The 17,549-nt window shown below is 43.4% G+C and overlaps 2 protein-coding genes across 4 annotated transcripts in view; one reads left to right on the top strand and one right to left on the bottom strand.

The window, feature by feature from the left end:
• Positions 1-1,210: 1,210 nt before the first annotated feature.
• The window catches only part of dnajc17 (DnaJ (Hsp40) homolog, subfamily C, member 17), a 44,669-nt gene continuing 28,330 nt past the window's right edge, over positions 1,211-17,549 (bottom strand). Inside the window, exon 11 of the mRNA XM_064326377.1 lies at positions 1,211-1,837. Coding sequence (XP_064182447.1) covers positions 1,709-1,837 — 129 coding nt within the window. The 3' untranslated portion in view covers positions 1,211-1,708. The remainder of the gene's footprint in view (positions 1,838-17,549) is intronic.
• On the top strand, positions 12,321-16,745 carry LOC135250246 (cdc42 effector protein 3). Of its 3 annotated transcripts, none has more exons than XM_064326348.1 (3): positions 12,322-12,551; positions 12,637-13,156; positions 15,549-16,745. In XM_064326348.1, the coding sequence occupies exon 3, from the start codon at positions 15,651-15,653 to the stop codon at positions 16,254-16,256; it is 606 nt and encodes a 201-aa protein (XP_064182418.1). In that variant the 5' UTR covers positions 12,322-12,551; positions 12,637-13,156; positions 15,549-15,650; the 3' UTR covers positions 16,257-16,745. The 3 variants fall into 3 exon arrangements, with proteins under 3 accessions (XP_064182434.1, XP_064182418.1, XP_064182426.1); XM_064326356.1 differs by having other exon boundaries at positions 12,322-12,916; positions 13,035-13,156; XM_064326364.1 differs by having other exon boundaries at positions 12,321-13,156; positions 15,554-16,745.

The following is a 17,549-nucleotide window of genomic DNA, read 5'->3' as shown; positions in this document are numbered from 1 at the left end:
TGGGCTCACACTGCAGATGTGAGTTGTGTAATATGGCCACGGCAGCCACACAATTTCTGGGGAGATGCATTGCTGGGGTTTGGGATAGCAGTGAGTGGCTTTTTACTGCAGGCAATGTGAACTTAATCTGTGCAGGATAACACCATAATCAAGTAATGGGCAGCAAAATAAGATGATTTTGTGGTTCAGGGGGCCAAAAACAAAAAAAGTGACAACCACCACTGGTGGTGTATCTGCTTACATTTTGAAATGTTCCCTCAACAGAACAGGCTAGAACTTGATAGTGCTGTGAACTGAGATCATAAGGCAATTGACCAATGATAATGTGCCACTGTATCCATCGCTATCTGAAAGTAGTGCTTTGGATATGACAGGATTATATGAAATCTGGAGAAAGACCAGTTTTAGTACACATGGCCTGATCAGTATTTGACATGTAAAAGGAGAATGGTGTATGAGAATAGGCATGCTAACTTGAGAAGATGGGAAAGCAAGGCACAAGAGCAACTGAAAAATAACAATGATACTACAATGGTATAGCTGCTATTCACAATAAACACAATGAGATTACTGCAATATGTAACCTACTGGTCAATCACAAAACAAAAACTTTAGAAGTATTCAAAAGCCCAATTCTAGTTACCCTTTTTTTAACCACAACAAATAGGATGCTAGTCTGAAAGCTTTTCATGAGTCTATTGGTCAACCTTTTCTACTTTTCTACTGCTACCTTCATTTTAGAATTGTACCTGCATGCATGTGTGAAATGTGCCTGTTTTACCTCAACAGGGAACACAAAAGCAGTATTTCGGGGAAAAGGTAACATCAGTTAAGAATCATTTTGTTACTGAATAGAATGAAGTGGTGTTTGATATTTGTTCAAGGCTTTGTCTTCTTGTTCCATGAGGGGATGATCTTGGAACAGAGCCGCAAACACACAAATCACAGAGCAATCACTCTAACCACCCCAATTATTATTTAGATACTTCAAAGAGTAACTTGTCATCACTTGAATCCGCACCGTCCACATAAAACCCAATGTTTACCATTCCTGGCGACGACTGCCCATCCCGAAGCATGCAGAATGCAGTCTCTGGTGAAGCTTCAGACACCGACGTGATTTTTTTTTTACCCACAAACATCGCTTTGGAGAGAGACAGTCTGTGGTTTTTGGGTTGTCCAAAAGACAAAGCACATTGCACGGATATGTTAAATGAAATTTTAACTATTTAATCAAGAACGATATTGCACAAGGGAAAACAATTCATTTGCTCTTGGCTGCAATTTAGGGCACCAAAACAAGTTTTTTTTTTTCTGTTTAGAAATAAGCAGAACTGTGCTGACAGATGGTAATGAAATGATAGCTGCCATGGGACCGAGTAAAAAAAGACCTTTTGCAGTACACAAAGCGTTGAAGTTACATTGAACTTGAGGTCCTGAATCTGAATCTTAACTTTGCTTTCACCCTTGTTTTGAAGTAAAAACTGAATTCACAGTGCAGTGACCATTCATAACACATAGTGGAGTCCATCATCACCAGAACCACTAATTACCCACCTGGTAGGTACTTTCAATCCATCAGGCAACAGCACAGGTGTTTTCAGCAGTGAACCTGATTGTTTATGGTTAAGGCTGAACACACGCATGATGGGGCCGGCTTTATGGAACTAAAGCTCAGCAGTGATAGTGTCTGTGTTGTAGGTGGGTGCTAGGACCGGGCAGCCTCCTCTTGCTCATCCTCCCGCTGCATCTCCTCGATCAGCCGCTGTCTCTCGGCCGCTTGCCTCATCCTCATCAGCACCACGCTCTCATAGTCCCGCTCAGTGCTCAAGGATCCCTGCAGGGGGCAGCAGAGAGAGACATCCGTTAGACAGGGGCAGTGTCCAAAATAATCACCTAACTACTGTGTCTACTCGGCATACTGCCAACTGTTCAGTACTTTCTTTAATATGCGATGGGCAATATATGAAAAATATCCTCCATGCTATTTCCCAATGGTACAGCAGAAGTGTGGTAAGACTCCCTGCCCTTGTATTAAAAAGGCCCTGCCTGTTCCTCTCTGATCTATGGGACCTAAAGATGGCTCCACCTTTTCCTGTGTACCATCCAGGGATATAAAATAGACCACATTTAGAGAAAATTTCACCTACTTAACAACCGTCTTATATACTCAATAGCAGAAAAGTAAGTGGTTCAGCTGAGCATCTAAGCCCCGATGTGTGTAACAGATTTGGACCCACCGATTTACACACGGGTAACGGGATCTCTCAATCTTCACTAAGCATATGACCGCTTTTATTTTTAGTGAAGACCGTGGTATCTTAATATTGTAATTTTCAGAACCACATCCACAAAAGTCACTGAAAAGCAAAGAAGACTTTGTGGCATGAGAAACCTACCCGGGCGAGACTGGTAACTACGGACCTGAGCATCTGTTCGCATGGGTTTGATTGTGAAACAGATGTGCCTTTCCCGGTACCGTCTCCATTACTTGGCTCTGAAAGCGATGCATTAACTAATCAGCGAAATCTCCGGTAGCCTCAGAGGACCTTGGAGTAGTGTGGGCATACCAAATGAGCCACCGCGCGGACCCGCTGTACTGAAAAGTGTCCTTATCAGCTTGGCTTTCCTGAGCTGTGGGCCTGGGAGAGCGGGAAATCTGCAGTGTTCAGACCAGGGCCAGGGCCCAGGCTGCTTTAATGCACATTGCTGATGTCAGCCCCCAACAGCAGCTATCTGTCTTGGCGTCCCTGTGGGAGAGGGAGAGGGGCCTGGCTTCTCCCACTGCTGTTTTCTGGACCACAGCGTGATACGGGACTGACCCAGGGCCTCAGAGTCAGGGGTGCATTTTACACGGCCTGCTGTAGCTGATCTCACTTCCTAAATCACGAGAGACCTGACAGAACCGCATTGTGCAAGGCACGGACTTTGACTGCATGTCGCTATTAATTATTTACTGAAGTAAGAAAGTACAGCACATTTTGCATAAATTCTGTCATGTAGAATAGATTCCAGTGCAATAACAATATTTTCTGTCCAATGCACTGTAGGCAAAAGAAAACAGTAGGACACATACAATGCACATACATGACATAGAATAAACACACGTAAAGATGATTTTTAATGTCATACGAGTACATACGCAGTACATGCAGCAAATGTGTTCTTTTTTTATGGCAGGACAGAAAAGGAACGGATGTGGATGACATCGACAGCACGTGCGAAAGACATGGCGTGAAACGCTGACAGAATCAGCCTGTTGCCTGAGCTCATTGAAGCGAGAGCACGGCCTTCTGGGTGACTGCCTGACGAGCGCGGCGTGAGGGATTCCCTCGCTCAGAGGAGCGGAGAGGAGCCGTCGCCAGCCAGCCTCCGTCCAGCGTCCAATCAGGCTGTACGGAGCGGAGGCGCCCCAGACCTGTGTGCCGTTGTTATGCGGTTTCTATGACAGCGAAGTGCAGCCTGAAAATTAGAGGCAAGACCACTGCCCTTAATCCAGACATGGGGGGGGTGGGGGGATAACAGTCCGTCTGGAAAATAAACTATTGTTTTAGGAGATTAGACAGGGGAAGTTCCCTGTGCCAAAGAAGTGTCTTCCTAACAGCACGGTAAGCAAAGAGGAGCGCCTGTTGCTCTGCGCGTTTGTGTGTGCGCATGCTTGTGTGCGTGCGTGTGTGTGTGTGTGAGGTGAAGCATCTGGAAGAGATAATGGGGACTCCAGCATCCGTCCGTAAGTGGGGGGGGAGGAGGTGGTGCAGAAAGCGTAGTCCCCCGTCCAGTTTCTGGAAGAAGGGCTGTGATTATCATTCCAGCTACGTGAGCTCAAGTCCCTATCCGATGTATAACCATGAAATATCACGCAAGCGAAATTAAGCAAACAAACAACTGCTATACCTTCTATTAAACAAAACAATGCACTGCCCGGGAGAAGGAAACGGTTTTTCTTCACTTTCGCAAATGTACGTCTGCTGCATTCTGACCTCTACTGGTGACTCCCAGTCATGCATACGTTGACAAACAAAGCAAAGCAAAAAATCAACATTATTGACCATTTTCATGGGATGACCAAAATGAATTTTTTGGCACTTACGGCAGTGTCTAAAACTGGCATGCAGGCAACATAAGCAGTGGGCCTTAGTATTCAATGTCTTTCTGAAGGGAAATGAATGCATGCAAAGCTGTATTCAGCCTGTGCTTCACAGGACTAAAAACGCTAGTGGGGATAAACAAGCAGAAGCAGTCATGGCTCTCAAGACCACGGAAGTGACACAGTGAGGGTCCGCTACGCTGCGGGTGAGTAACGCGTCAGGCATCAGCCACTTGCCCGAGGGCTTCCATCATGCCCCGGCTCAGCCAGAGCCCCCATGACATCATCCCATGCCCTGCCGTGAGTCACCGCCACACAGAAATCTTCTCACAGGTGTTTGTGTGTGTTCTCCGGGCGCATACCGTCTCCCCGTGACACTCATCAGCAGACGTGTGTCTTTTTATGGATGTGTGTTATTATCTTTTTCTTTAGGGGTTGGTGGGGGGGGGGGGGGGAGCGCAAGCAGGGCCTGCATGTAACGGCAGGTTTAAAAACATCACGATGAAACGGTTCGGTCATCCTTCCCTCTTTACTGTAGCTCCTCTGACATCATTACATTACATTACATTACATTATAGGCATTTAGCAGACGCTCTTATCCAGAGCGACGTACAACAAGTGCATAGGTTTCATGATGTAGAGCGCAAAGAACACTAGGTGAAGTTCAACACTCATGTGAAGAGCCGACGGCCTTCCCTCCGCGCGTCCTTGCTGCCTGTAAATCTCCCCCGCGCCTGACGGTAACGGCGGCGATGCGTGTCTGCGGAAAAGCCGCCCGTCGTACCCGCGCTCGGGCAATGACTCCACGCAGTCTCGTCTCGCTTCCGTCTGGCCTGCTGAGACTGGGAGCCCTCAGCCAACAGCTGACGCTAGCTTAGCGCCGTGAATGCAGACTTGTGTACCGAAAAGGTAAACAAGCGCCCTTAAAACAAAGCCTGGGAAAGGATGGAAAGAACTGGATCTTGTTAGGCAATGTTAAGCCCGCTCTCCATTGAAGTGTTTTTAAGTTCTCCTTTTCAAATTGACCCAAAAGAACACGGGAGGGAGCGAGGGAGACAGAGAGAGAGCGAGACAGTGACTGAGAGAGAGGGACAGAGACAGAGAGAGAGCAAAGGTGACAAAGAGAGCGAGACAGTGACAGAGAGAGGGAGAGAGACAGAGAGAGCGAAGGAGACAGAGAGAGTGAGACAGTGACTAAAAGAGAGGGAGACAGAGAGAGAGGAAGAGAGACAGAGAGAGAGCGAAGGAGACAGAGAGACGGAGAGAGTGAGAGAATTTTGGGGAAACGTTCCGTTCTCTATCTGCACATGCTCAAGCGCAGGGTTGGGATCTGTTTGTTTGAAAAAGGCTGCCATGGAAAGCGGCGGAATACGGAGCGAGGAGCTCTTCCGTCACCTCCTTAACGCGGAGACGCAGAGGGAAACCACCGGCTCTCACGGCTGGGAGCAAACGGTCAGACAGACGGCTCTTAAACAATCACACAGCTCGTGTTTATGGATGCTCCGCAGGCAGGGACGCCACAACAGAAACCAGCCGCCACAGACCTCGAAAAATGCGGGCACTGTAGTTTCGCAGGCTCACTGCATCGCCGCGATGAGGCAGCCTATTGAACGCAAGCTCGAACTAGCCTCCGACACTGTAACATGTCTGAAAAGACGTTGCCCCTGGATAACAGTTCCTTAACGTTCTGCTCACCATACTGCAGAGTTGTATTGATACCAGCAAAGTGGAGTCTCTCTGGATGAGGTGCTGCTATGGTTGTAAAAATGGTTGATTTGCAGTCCAATAAATTTTATAATGGCCTGTTTCTCTGCAGTTTGTGTCAGCAGGATGTAGAGCGTGTGATTTATGAGGGCCAAACACTTATTTAGACATCATTAGATGTGCGATGTGTGCAGGCCGATGCCCGGGCTCTCTCTCGAACTCAAATAAACACGTGGAAGGGGGAACACGCTTTGCCAGAACGCGGAGTGAAACTGATCTAAAAAGAATGTTCTGGATCGTAACAAGGTCCAACATCATGTGAGACTGAAGCAGATGTGCGAGCACTCAGAGCCCAGGTCAGAGAAGCTTGCATGTCTTTGTCATGGCAACATAAATATTATGCCACAATACTGCATTTCAAATTATTCACTGTTTATCCCTAAGTGGTTAACTGAAATGTAAACTTGTACAATGCGGATGAATGATGAACACAGGAAAATTGATTGACTGAATGTATTTGGGAAATAACTGCCATTGCAGCTTCCAATGTGTTTAGTTTAAAAGTGTTCAGTTTATTTTAAAAGTAATATTGTGAATTACTCTATAAGTTTGCCACTGTTTATGTGAGCATTTTAATACCACCTTTACTGCTTGTAAAATAAACATTTTAAAGGGACTAAGGCAGGTGACCACAATTTTACTAATAAGATTAATGGGGAGAACATGAGTCGGAGGAACAATGTGCTATCATCGTGAAATTTACATTTAACCTCTACCTTTACTCAATTTAAGTTTTATATAGGAATAAAGGATAGGATAAGACAGGATACTAAAACGTCAGTCAGAGCTTTGATGGCACGAATCTGAAACTATAATCAGATGTTTTAATTATTATTTATAAGTTAGAAAAACTCAACAAGCAAATTAAACCAGCCAGGTAGCTTTACTATTTTCTTCAGTTGAAACTGCAACATGAGCATTCCCAGAGAAACAGAAGAGGAGGTAACACACCCTACAGTGCTAATCAAACAAAAGACGAGCGTTAGGGCGGGGCACTGGCATGAAAGGCTACCGTCGTCTAGGTTACAAAAACAGGATGTTCACGTTCTGCTTTTCATTTATGTGATCAGTTGAAAAATCCACCACTGTATGACTGCTCAAGGATAATATCTTATAGGGTTTGCTATTGCAGCTAAATCTGGTGTGTCTATCGCTCTTCATACTGCTAAGAGCTATAGAGGCTAATTATAAATACTGTTGCAATCTGTAAGCTATTCATCGCAGTTGCACCCTTGGATTAGTATCTATAACTGGTATACAAAAGAACACATGTTGCTCCAAAAATCCTCAATGACAACAACTTGTTAAAACGTCATCTTTTTCTTGTACATAAACACACGATGAATCTCCTGCCATCTAAGCTGTACTGAAAGCCATTTCTCACAATGAACATTCCTTGCATCGGTCCCACTCCAAAAGCACCCAAGCCTGATACTAAGTCTGCAATTCTATTAAATCTGCTCATGTTCAATAAAAGAGAGGATTAGCTCCACTTTCCAATAAGAAACTATGGTTTGAAATTGCGTTGGTAGTCAACTGTAAACTGCAATCAAGGTCAAAAATGCTTGCAGAAGAGGAAGAAAAAATAAAGCTTCTCAAAAAAGCTAGTATGGACTGATCTAATACATTGGAGATATTACAACTTAGTTTAAAGATGCTCTAAAATCGGGCAAAGAAATGTTTATGTTCCTGCAGTTTGGAATTTGTTAGAATATAATAAAACCTATGTGTGCATTTGCACTTGAGAATCGATAGTGACTGTTAGTGCAGTGGTGTCAGCTGTGAACGGACAGTCAGTGTTAGTGCGGTGGAGCCAGTTGTGAACGGACAGTCAGTGTTAGTGCGGTGGAGCCAGTTGTGAACGGATAGTCAGTGTTAGTGCGGTGGAGCCAGTGGCAGTTCTGGGACTGTTCCTAATTGGGGTGGGTGTCAGCTCGTGATAAATTCCGGGGCTCCTCGTTGCGCAATGAGTCCTTATCAAACGAGCGCACTGAACAAACAGCAGAAGGAATGCGGACCCTCCTCGCAATGTTTACTTGACGGCCCCGGCCTTCAAAGAAATCAAAATATTGAACCCTTAATTTAATAATTGCAAATAATTTGGCGGCAGGAGGTACTGGGAGGTAAACATTCTCAGACTTCCACGACTCCAGTGTCGGGGAACACACACGCAATAAGGAGCCACCTCTGCAGAACCACTGTGTTCCACGGTTTTACACAAACCAGCTGTTTAAAAATGAAGAGAAAAAGATAACTGCGATTGCAAGGCAGCATTGTGGTGAAGTTGTTATCTTGGAGGAAACTTTTCTGCATTTTGAGACTGGTGCGATGTAGAAATTGGTGAAAACATTCAGCATGACATGGGGAATTATGTTTACTAAATACATAAAATCTCTCTCTGAAATCCATAGAAAATAAGAGACTTCATTATATAAATGCACATTTAAAAAAACTTGAAAAAAGTACCGATTAAACAGAGTCCATATATTTCTTAGCCACAACTTTATAAAACAGACTTTTGACAATTTCAAACATCTCCCTGAAAGATGGTTTCCTTTTTTGGTTGTTTGATTTTCCTGTCCTTTTATTTTGCCTTGCAACAGAAAAAATGTTTTCTTTGTATGATTTGTATGACTGTTCTGCATGATCATTACATTGCAGAGAACATGATGCCTTTACTAGATGCACATTAGTTAAAAGGTTTATTTTCATGCGCCTAAAATACAATCAAAGAACATCCTGTTAATGAATGAGAATGTAGACTGGGTGGGAGTTGCTGACATACATAATACTGAAAATTATGTGAGGAGGGTATATTTGTAACTGATATGTCTCACATAGTTACTTTTATATACATCTGCTGCCAAAAGGATCATGAAAAATAGAATTTAAAAAATTTGGTTTTTTTAATTCTATTTTTTTATGGTTAAACCACCAAGGTGTACTGTGATCACTGCCAATGCAAAATATGTGCTAGACATGGTACATTTGAACATCATTGTAGAATCCCTCATTTGTGAGTTATTGAATCATGCAAATACCCTGCATGACTCACCATGGTGCTAAAATTTAATTAAATAACAGACGAACAAAGTCTGTTAATATACAAAATCTGTCCAGGAGAAAGCTGGGAGAACGTAGTAATAAGAAAAAGGTACATAAACCGGGAAAAAGAAACAAAATAATCAAATAAAGCAAATTCAACTCATGTGTAGACTAACATGATTAAATGTATTTCTAGATGGTTTAAGAGGCATTTGGAGGCAGTTAATGCAAGCCTTCATGGTGAAGGCTGAACCAAACGATTTGTCTATGTTTTGCCTTTTCAAAAAAGGACTGTTTGAGTTGATATCAATCACTCTATAAACAGCCTCGCAACAATGAGTTCCAAATGATTGGGATATTACATGTGGCTAGCTTGTTTAAGGTTCATTTAAAATTTCGGAGGTTTGTGATGGAGTAATGTTTTGTTATGCAAGAGAGCTTCAGCAAAGCCTCCTCCTTTCTACCAGGAGTAATACTCCCATAAAGAGCTCCTTACAGATATACAAATTTCTGAGTTGTCCCACACACTGTGAGACTGGCTTCAAAACCTATGTGGAATATGATCATTAGATGTTATTTAGAGAAGCAGACAACAGACAAATTGCACGTTTTTAACAGAAATGAGCCTTAAACAGATAAAAGTGTAGTTTACACTGATTTTCTTTATTTGGGGAATGCTGGGTATTCCAATGGTACATCAACTATGATCCACAATGTATTTAGCTCTCAATTTATCTCCCTCAAGTGACCAACTCAAGCCATCTTTTCATACATCTTACATTTACTGCTAACTGCAGTGGACCACAGGCTCCGTACTTGCAATTACACCTGGCAAAAAAAACTCTGAAAGGTACAGACAAGCTTGGAAATTCTTCTGTGGTTGGAATCTGATGATGAAAAGAGAGCCCTTGTGCAGTCCCAGGTACAGGAGGGCCCCAGTGGACCATCTCAGCTGGTTGTACAGAAGCACAGGACGCTGGCTCTGTCCTATCACACTGACCTCTCTTCACAGGGCAGGACAGAGAGAGCCTTGTTCCCTCAGAACCCAGGGTTCTCTCTGACGGGAGACTCGGGAAGCGCTGACGCTATGGGGCGGAGCTTAAGGCCACCTTGCACATGCTCCCAGACATGTTTACTGCGGGTGTTTACTCTGCCATTAGTCAAGGAGCGGAGTCTGATTATGGGAGAGGCCTGGCTGTGGTCTGACAAGGTATTTGAACACACACATATCAACATATGGACATCAAATATCCATTTTCCCCTGTTCCCAGTCACTTTGATGGGTTATTTTACCCATCAAAGTGATGGGTAAAATTTTTTTTGAAATTATTTTACAATGCATGAACAGTTGATCTCTGAAGCCTGATCACTGATAGAGGACTGAAAAAATATATGTATACACACACACACACACGTATATTTCTTTTCTTTTACCTACAGAGGAATTTCAGCTAAACTGTTGCTTACCACTACACAAGGAATCATCTGCAAATACCCAACAATGACTCCACATACAGCCAAATATTGCATTCTTTTACAAGCAGTCAAGCAGGCTATAAGAACTAACCACACAACAAGAGCAGCGATGAGTATAAACACAAACCTCAAATTTTCTTTTCAAAAAGCCATTTGGAATGGTATCTGGAAACACTTTCACCAGCACAGCAACAAGAAACAACAGTGCATCCTAGGTTCCTGCAGGGTGCATACCAAACCAAACCACAAAACCAGGGATGGTCTGAGAAGGGTACAGAACCCAGTTGAAAAACACATCCCTGTTGCAGGAATCCAGGCCAAAGCAATCAACTCAGGAGCCCGGAAAGGATACCAATGAAAGCAACTCTGCCTCATATCCCAACAGACTCACAGGCAGTAACACCAATTGCTCACTTAAGTGAAGGGGCAAACAAATTTTTACTGAGACAAGTTGAGAACGTAAGTTAAAATCTTGAGTAATGGCATGCTAATGTGGTTATTTCATTTGTGTAAGTACATCTCTAAGAGCACACCTGTAGACCCTGAGGGAAAGCAGAGGGGCTGACTTCGTTTATTGTACGAAACTGAAAGTCCTCCATAGGAAAAGCAATCGTTTGGATGAGTCAACTGGCTCCCAGTACCCTCAGATGTTTGATTCAAGAGATCCAGAGAAGTATTTGAAATGAGATGAGAAAAATAAATTGTTTGCCTTTAAATATTACATTTTGATATTGCACATGTCGTTTTGTTATTGCACAATACATGTAAGAATTTTACACACACTCTATCCAGAGCAACTTGCGTAGTTTACATTTTTAACATACAATTCACTCACGTATATAGCTGGATATTTTAGTGAAGTAATTAAGGTCACGTACCTGGCTCAAGGCCACAACAGCAGTGCCTCACCTGATATTCGAACTTGTAACCTCTTACAAGCCTAATTATACAAGCCCATTATGATACACTATTACTCCATTGTTAAGAAAGCTAAATTTTATTTCACCCATTGCCACTGAACAGAATATAAACATTGCTTGAACGAGGAGCAGCGATGTGTAACAGGCCATTAAAGCTTTTCCCTCTAGCATGTGTTGCAGGCCTGGGATTACTTCTAGGCTCCTCAAACAAACACCGTTATGGGGAGCCGTGTGGTTTATTCCGAGACGTGAGGAGGGCTGAGGCCATCTCTGAGGCTGAGGTTCCTGGCCAGGCAGAACGACAAATGGAACTCACCACAGACCAGATACTGACAGGCGACTAAAATAAAAAACATGAATAACTATTTTAATATTTTAGCAGAGGCAGACGCATCAGGTTAAACAAGTTGAGGAATTGCCTGGAGAAGCATGGGGTTTAGATCAGTCAGGTAATTCACTTCCTTGATATGTTTAACAATACACCCTGTCATATATCCTACAGCTTCTACTATCCATAAAACGTTCAAATGGTGTTTGTAATGGCATAACCTTGTGAGTCAAGCTCCAGGTCTCATTTTTCACTTGCCAGTGTTTGAATGAGTTCTTAAAAACTTCTACTCTCACAAGTACCAAAGTCTTCCATGTACACAACTACAAATTCACAAGACGACTGGAAAAATCATTGCGAAATCTTTCCACAGCTTGAAGAGACCAAAGCCAAGAATATATATAATATATTATATACACCATTTATAGATATCATACTGAGAGACTCATTCAAAACATCCTCTATTCCACAAAAACCAGAGACATTCAGAGGTATCTCCAGGAAAAGGAATAAAATGAAATTCATGAAAAAGCACCGGCAGACATGCGTAGGTGTGAGAATCCGAATCGGTTATCCAACCCAGTTTCGCAATTCAGGTGACTGTAAAACTCATGTCTGTGCCTGCACCTCCGCCTCTCTGTTTGTAATACTGTGTCTTTATTCTCCATTCACTGGGAATGTGCCGCTTTGGCTCAGTGCTTGTGAGTTCAGCCAAGCCCAAAGAGCACAGGAAATGTGCAGCAGAAAGACAATGACATGGAGATTAGGAATCATTTAACCCTCTTGCCCATTGCCCCCCGCTTCAACTCCAGGCAGCACAAGCCTGCTGCTTTTCTGAAAGGAATGTGCTTCGCTTTTCCACTCTCTCCCAGCAACAGGACAGTAAATCAATACAAAACGAAAGCATTCCACCCTCTCGCCCAGGTAACAGGTGAGCCTGCAGACAACAGAAGAAATTCTGGAAATTCTTATCAGACTGGAGGGGTGTCTGTAATATTTTATTCATCTCTCCCCAGCAAACCCTCCACCCTTCTACCACATTGGGTAAAGAGGGAGAAGACAACGCTTTACCTGCTCGGTTGATTCCTGTACATACCCCTTAAAGCGTCATCATAAATTGGGACATACTGGGAGTGGAACTGACGTGGACTGAGACACTTTGAGCGCTGGGTGGAACCGCCGTCTGCTGACTAAGGAAGTCTCTTGATACAGAGGCGGTGCGGGGAAAAAGGAAACGGTTTTCAAAGCAGGAGAGATAAGCGCTTCGCCGGCACAGACCACCGTCCTGAGAGTCAGGTGAGCCGCAGCATCCCTTCACCAGCAGCTGGGTGATTCACTGAGCGGCGGTGACTGTTTATGTGACACGAGCAGTGACACCATTTCAAGTTTGGCAGTTTCGTTATTCGCCTCGCAGTAGAACAAGCCCCGTCACGTCAGGAGAAATTCTCTCAGCGTGTGCAGGTATCAGCCTGGTGCTGGCTTCCTGACAGACTCACCTGTCGGCACAGGAGAAGGACGGCTAGCGCACAGACTCAGGTAAGCTCTGACGGATCGTGAGTTGCTTTCAGTGCGTTAAACGGAGGCGGAATACCTTTTCGAACATGCTGCGCTTCTTTCCGATGCCTGGACACACCTGTCCTGAAAAGCTAGTAAAGGCTAGTTAGCTAAAATGCGTAGCCAGGTATTCTAATGCTCATCGTGACATAACTTTGTAAATAGTAACACATTACATTCATGTCTATGGGCTTTGTTGAGAAGCCAAGTCCTTCATCAGGTGGTTTTAGAAGGTATACGTCCAGCAGAGCTCACGAAACATTGTTCTCTTAACTGAAATAGGCATAATGCTCCTCCCTTGTGCAACTTACATGTTTGGAAAGGAATGCTGTTGCTTCCACACTCCGCAATCTCCCGCTGCTACGAGAGGCGATAAAACCTTTATAGCCCAGCGAAACGCACTTTCTGCAGTGCATTACAAACGTTTATGAGTGAGTGCTTCAAGTCACGAATAGGAGTCTGATGTAGGCAAACGTGTTAATCTACAAAACTATTTCAGTCATAAAACTACATTTTGAAAAAGGCGATTGTCCACTTGAAATGCCACAGGCAACAAACTAGGCGCAATTTTTGAATAACTACAGCACAAATGTTTGTGGTACTGCAAAACAACTGGAGAGGTTTTGAACTTTAATGAGTCCTATTCAACACAGTTCAAGAACATTCATTAAAAATAATATGCATAAACCACATTCATTTACCTATAAACTGATGGAAATTGGTGTGCTCTTTGTAAGTATTACCATATACTCGACAGTTATAGTTGGTTTAAGAAGCTGTTTTATGGAAGATCAGAGAAAAGATAAACTTATTTAAGTGTAAATACTATACATTTTGAAACCATTACATTGCATTTATTTGGCAGATGCTTTTATCCAAAGCGATGTACAGTAAGTGCATACTGAAGGTCACTGGAACAACTACAGAACACAGGTCCGATAAGAGACAATACTCATTATGCAACAGTTATTCATAGCCATGAATGTGTTAAGTCCAGTTCACACAGTAAGCATAGGCTAAGTCAGAGAGTGATGTTAAGTCAAACTAGGAGGCATGACAACAAGCTACAACATCAAGATAACAATACAAGTGCAATATAAGTGCTGGATGGAGGTACACGTAATATGAAAGTGGTACAGGAGGTACATGTGTAACATGAAAGTGCTACAGGAACAAAATGGAAGGATATAAGTGATAAGACTGAAACTGATGCCACTGTTTTATCCTTCTTATCTCAGTGCTATTATGTAATGTTTCAGATAGCAACGAGGAAGACAGAACAAGAGCAGACTAGGACAAGAGCAGTGTTTTGTGTTTTAACCCAACTGACAGTGGAAGTTAAGATTTATCTAAGCAATTCCCCATTTGCATTTATAAGAATAAGAATATGCTTAAGAATATTGCAAGAATAGCTGCTGCTTCTGCTGGAGCTAATGGGAATCCTAATAAATGAAACAAAATGTAATTTATATTTGAGCAACAATTCCGAGCACTAAAAACACCGACACGACTACAGACAACTACAGTCAGTGAGAAATGTAGCAAAACCAGCCAGAACGAGCTTAGATTGCAACACTAGGAGCTCACCTTGCTCATCTAATTAAATGCAAGCAGTCATAAGACCAATAAAATCTGGCGGGAAGAACAAAAGGAAAGGAGATTAAAGGTTGCAGAAAATTTCCAGTTGCATATTCATGACACACTTGACAGACCACGCAGCCTTTATATAATCTTGGGCCACAATCCAAGTTTCAGAACTCCAATCCAAAACCAAAACTGAAGCAATGGCCCTGCACAGACAAGTTCTGGCCAACCAAAATCCACACGAAAGTTCAGTTCAGCCTTTCTGTATAGCTGAAAGTGCAGAGAAATAGCACACATTCTTTCCTTTTCTTTGACATAGCAAGAGCTCGAACACAGAAATGGCAGCAGTTTTTCTAAGAAGCAAGTACTGCACTAATGTGTGTGTACATCAGACTTCAAAAGTTAACACTTCCCAAATAAACCAGCTCTGAAGCTTTTAATCACCTTTCACATTGCTTTGGAACACATGCTGAATTTGCATCCCTGATCCAAAAGATGACTAACAGCCATAGCCTGCAGTAGAAGGGAACAGGTGCATTCATTAAAGAATGGCTGTTTTTCACAGGCATAGCCAGGGTCTGCATCTGGAGAAGGATAGCGGCAGAAACAAGTGCAATTCCTTGACTTTCAAATATGTGAAGGTCAACAATCAGATCAGCTAGCTTTCATGCATCGAAGAAAATCGCCTTTCGTGCCAGAGCCTTTAACAAAGCCATGAAAGGTAAAATATTCCAAAATTGCGCTCATTTTTTATTTATTTATTTTTCGTTTGCTTGCTTTCCCTCACTAGTGCAGACCCAGACGCGATGGACCTCGGATTCTGAGCCGCCCCCCTTCCACCAAATTTTGTTCTCGGAGGTGATATAGCGCGCCATTGGCCGAGCGTCCGAAGATGCCCTTTAAGAACTCTCTTTATCGGAAGACCAGCCTGGCGTACTGGCCCAGGAAGCAGTCGAAGAGGCGGGAGCTCGTGTCCGTCAACATGATCAGCCTGCCGCTGGGCGACTTCCGCCACCTGGCCCACATCGGGTCTCAGGCCTGCCACGACAGCTTCGGCGACCTGTCCTTCCTCAAGAGGGGCCATGGCCTGTTCCGCCACAGCTCCCAGAGCGAGCAGAACCTCTTCCTGGCCTGCTCGCCGCCGCCCAAGCCCCCCCGCCTCAACCTGGACGAGACGGAGCCCCAGACCGCCGCCGCCGCCTCCTCCCTGGAGGGAGAGCGCCAGCCCAGCCAGAGGACAAAGAAGTGCAGCTCCATGCCCCTGCTGGACTGTGAGGAGGAGGAGGAGGTGGAGCAGGAGGAGGGGCGGGCCCTGGAGGCGGCGAGCGACAGCGCAGAGCGGCACAGCTACTGCTCCTCCCGGGACGCGGGATCTCTGCAGGCCTGTCCGGAACAGCCCCGGGCCCAGGACGACGACTCCTCCTTCACCCTCGACCTGGACTTAGGCCCTTCCATGCTGGACGATGTCCTGCAGGTGATGGATAAGCTCCACCAGTGAAACGGCCAGTATTCCCATCCAGCTAGCGCTCCCGCAATCCAGCAGGGTCACATTCGAATGGTGTGACGGAAAAGACAGAGGAACAACCGCTCGCCACAACTATGTGTGAACTTTTTGGCTCTACAGAGTATGAACTACGACACATTTTTGGATGTCTGTTCTTTGGATATAGTGCAAGAGCAACCGGAGGAGTTAAATTGAATAAGCATTCTTTCACTGCTTTGTGGCCAAACAGAGAATGCTCCATAGACAATGAGATAACAGCCACAGAGCAGTCAACTGTGGTCTACATTCTAAGAAAAACAGAGTGAGTGTGATTTTTGTGTCATTCCCCTGTCAATCTATTTATACCACTGGGCAGATAGTATCTGAACTGACTTACTGTTATCTCTGTAATGTTCCCACTGTTTCTGGAGGGCATTTTTGAACAATGGGACATGAGACACATCATTTGAGGATGGTCTTAATGTATTCATGTGTGCATACCAATATTTTTGTGCTTCATAAGGTATAATATATTTAGACAAGTTCTGCAAGAACCGTATTGTGTCCCAGTATTCCCTTATCCTATGCATATTTATAAATATGGTAAAGGGTTTAAGGATATGTACGTCAATAAAAGTTTTGAAAATCGAAGTTCATTGGAAATGCTAATGCAATCCTTTTTACAAAGAATAAAATAAAAAAGGTAAACATTGCCAAATTCCAAATCGACTTTTCATATAGACTACGAAAATGCAGTAACACAAAGGACATAATAAAAGAAAAGCCAGAATAAAAGCACTTTCCACATAATCATATGACTAGACACCTAGACATAAATGGTCTAGGTGCCTAGTTTGTTGCATGATTAAGGTATATATTACCCACAAAGCGCATAATACAGGCTATATGAAAACAATTCCAGAGTAATTTCATTTAATGTTAAACCTCTTAAGGCAGGGGTCGAATAAATACCTTAACTCAAAAAATGAGAAGGACCCAAAACAAATATTTTTAATATAATTAAATGAAGGTAAAATAAATGAAAAGCAAATTCCTTTTATAGTCTTTCCTCAGTGTAGCTGAAATAACTTTAAATATGCCAATTCTCCTGTTTGTTTTACCAGAAATAACTGTATTGTAATATTAACTAAGATAAATAGTTGCTCAATGTTGCCATCTGTCTAGCTCACAAACTCTACAGAGCATTAGTACGACATATAATTTCACATGTAAAGTACAATGTGGTGATACAAGAGTGTTGTAAATTGTCATAGGTGGTTTCTAGATCTGCAAAAAGAACTCTAGCCC

The sequence above is a fragment of the Anguilla rostrata genome, chromosome 1 (assembly GCF_018555375.3).
Source record: "Anguilla rostrata isolate EN2019 chromosome 1, ASM1855537v3, whole genome shotgun sequence".
Lineage (NCBI taxonomy): Eukaryota > Metazoa > Chordata > Actinopteri > Anguilliformes > Anguillidae > Anguilla > Anguilla rostrata.
Note: the sequence above shows the minus strand (reverse complement) of the source record. Positions and strands in the feature narration are given on the sequence as shown.

Excerpts from the sequence above, each read along its gene's own strand:
- LOC135250246 (XM_064326364.1), top strand. The coding sequence starts at position 15,651 with ATGCCCTTTAAGAACTCTCTTTATCGGAAGACCAGCCTGGCGTACTGG.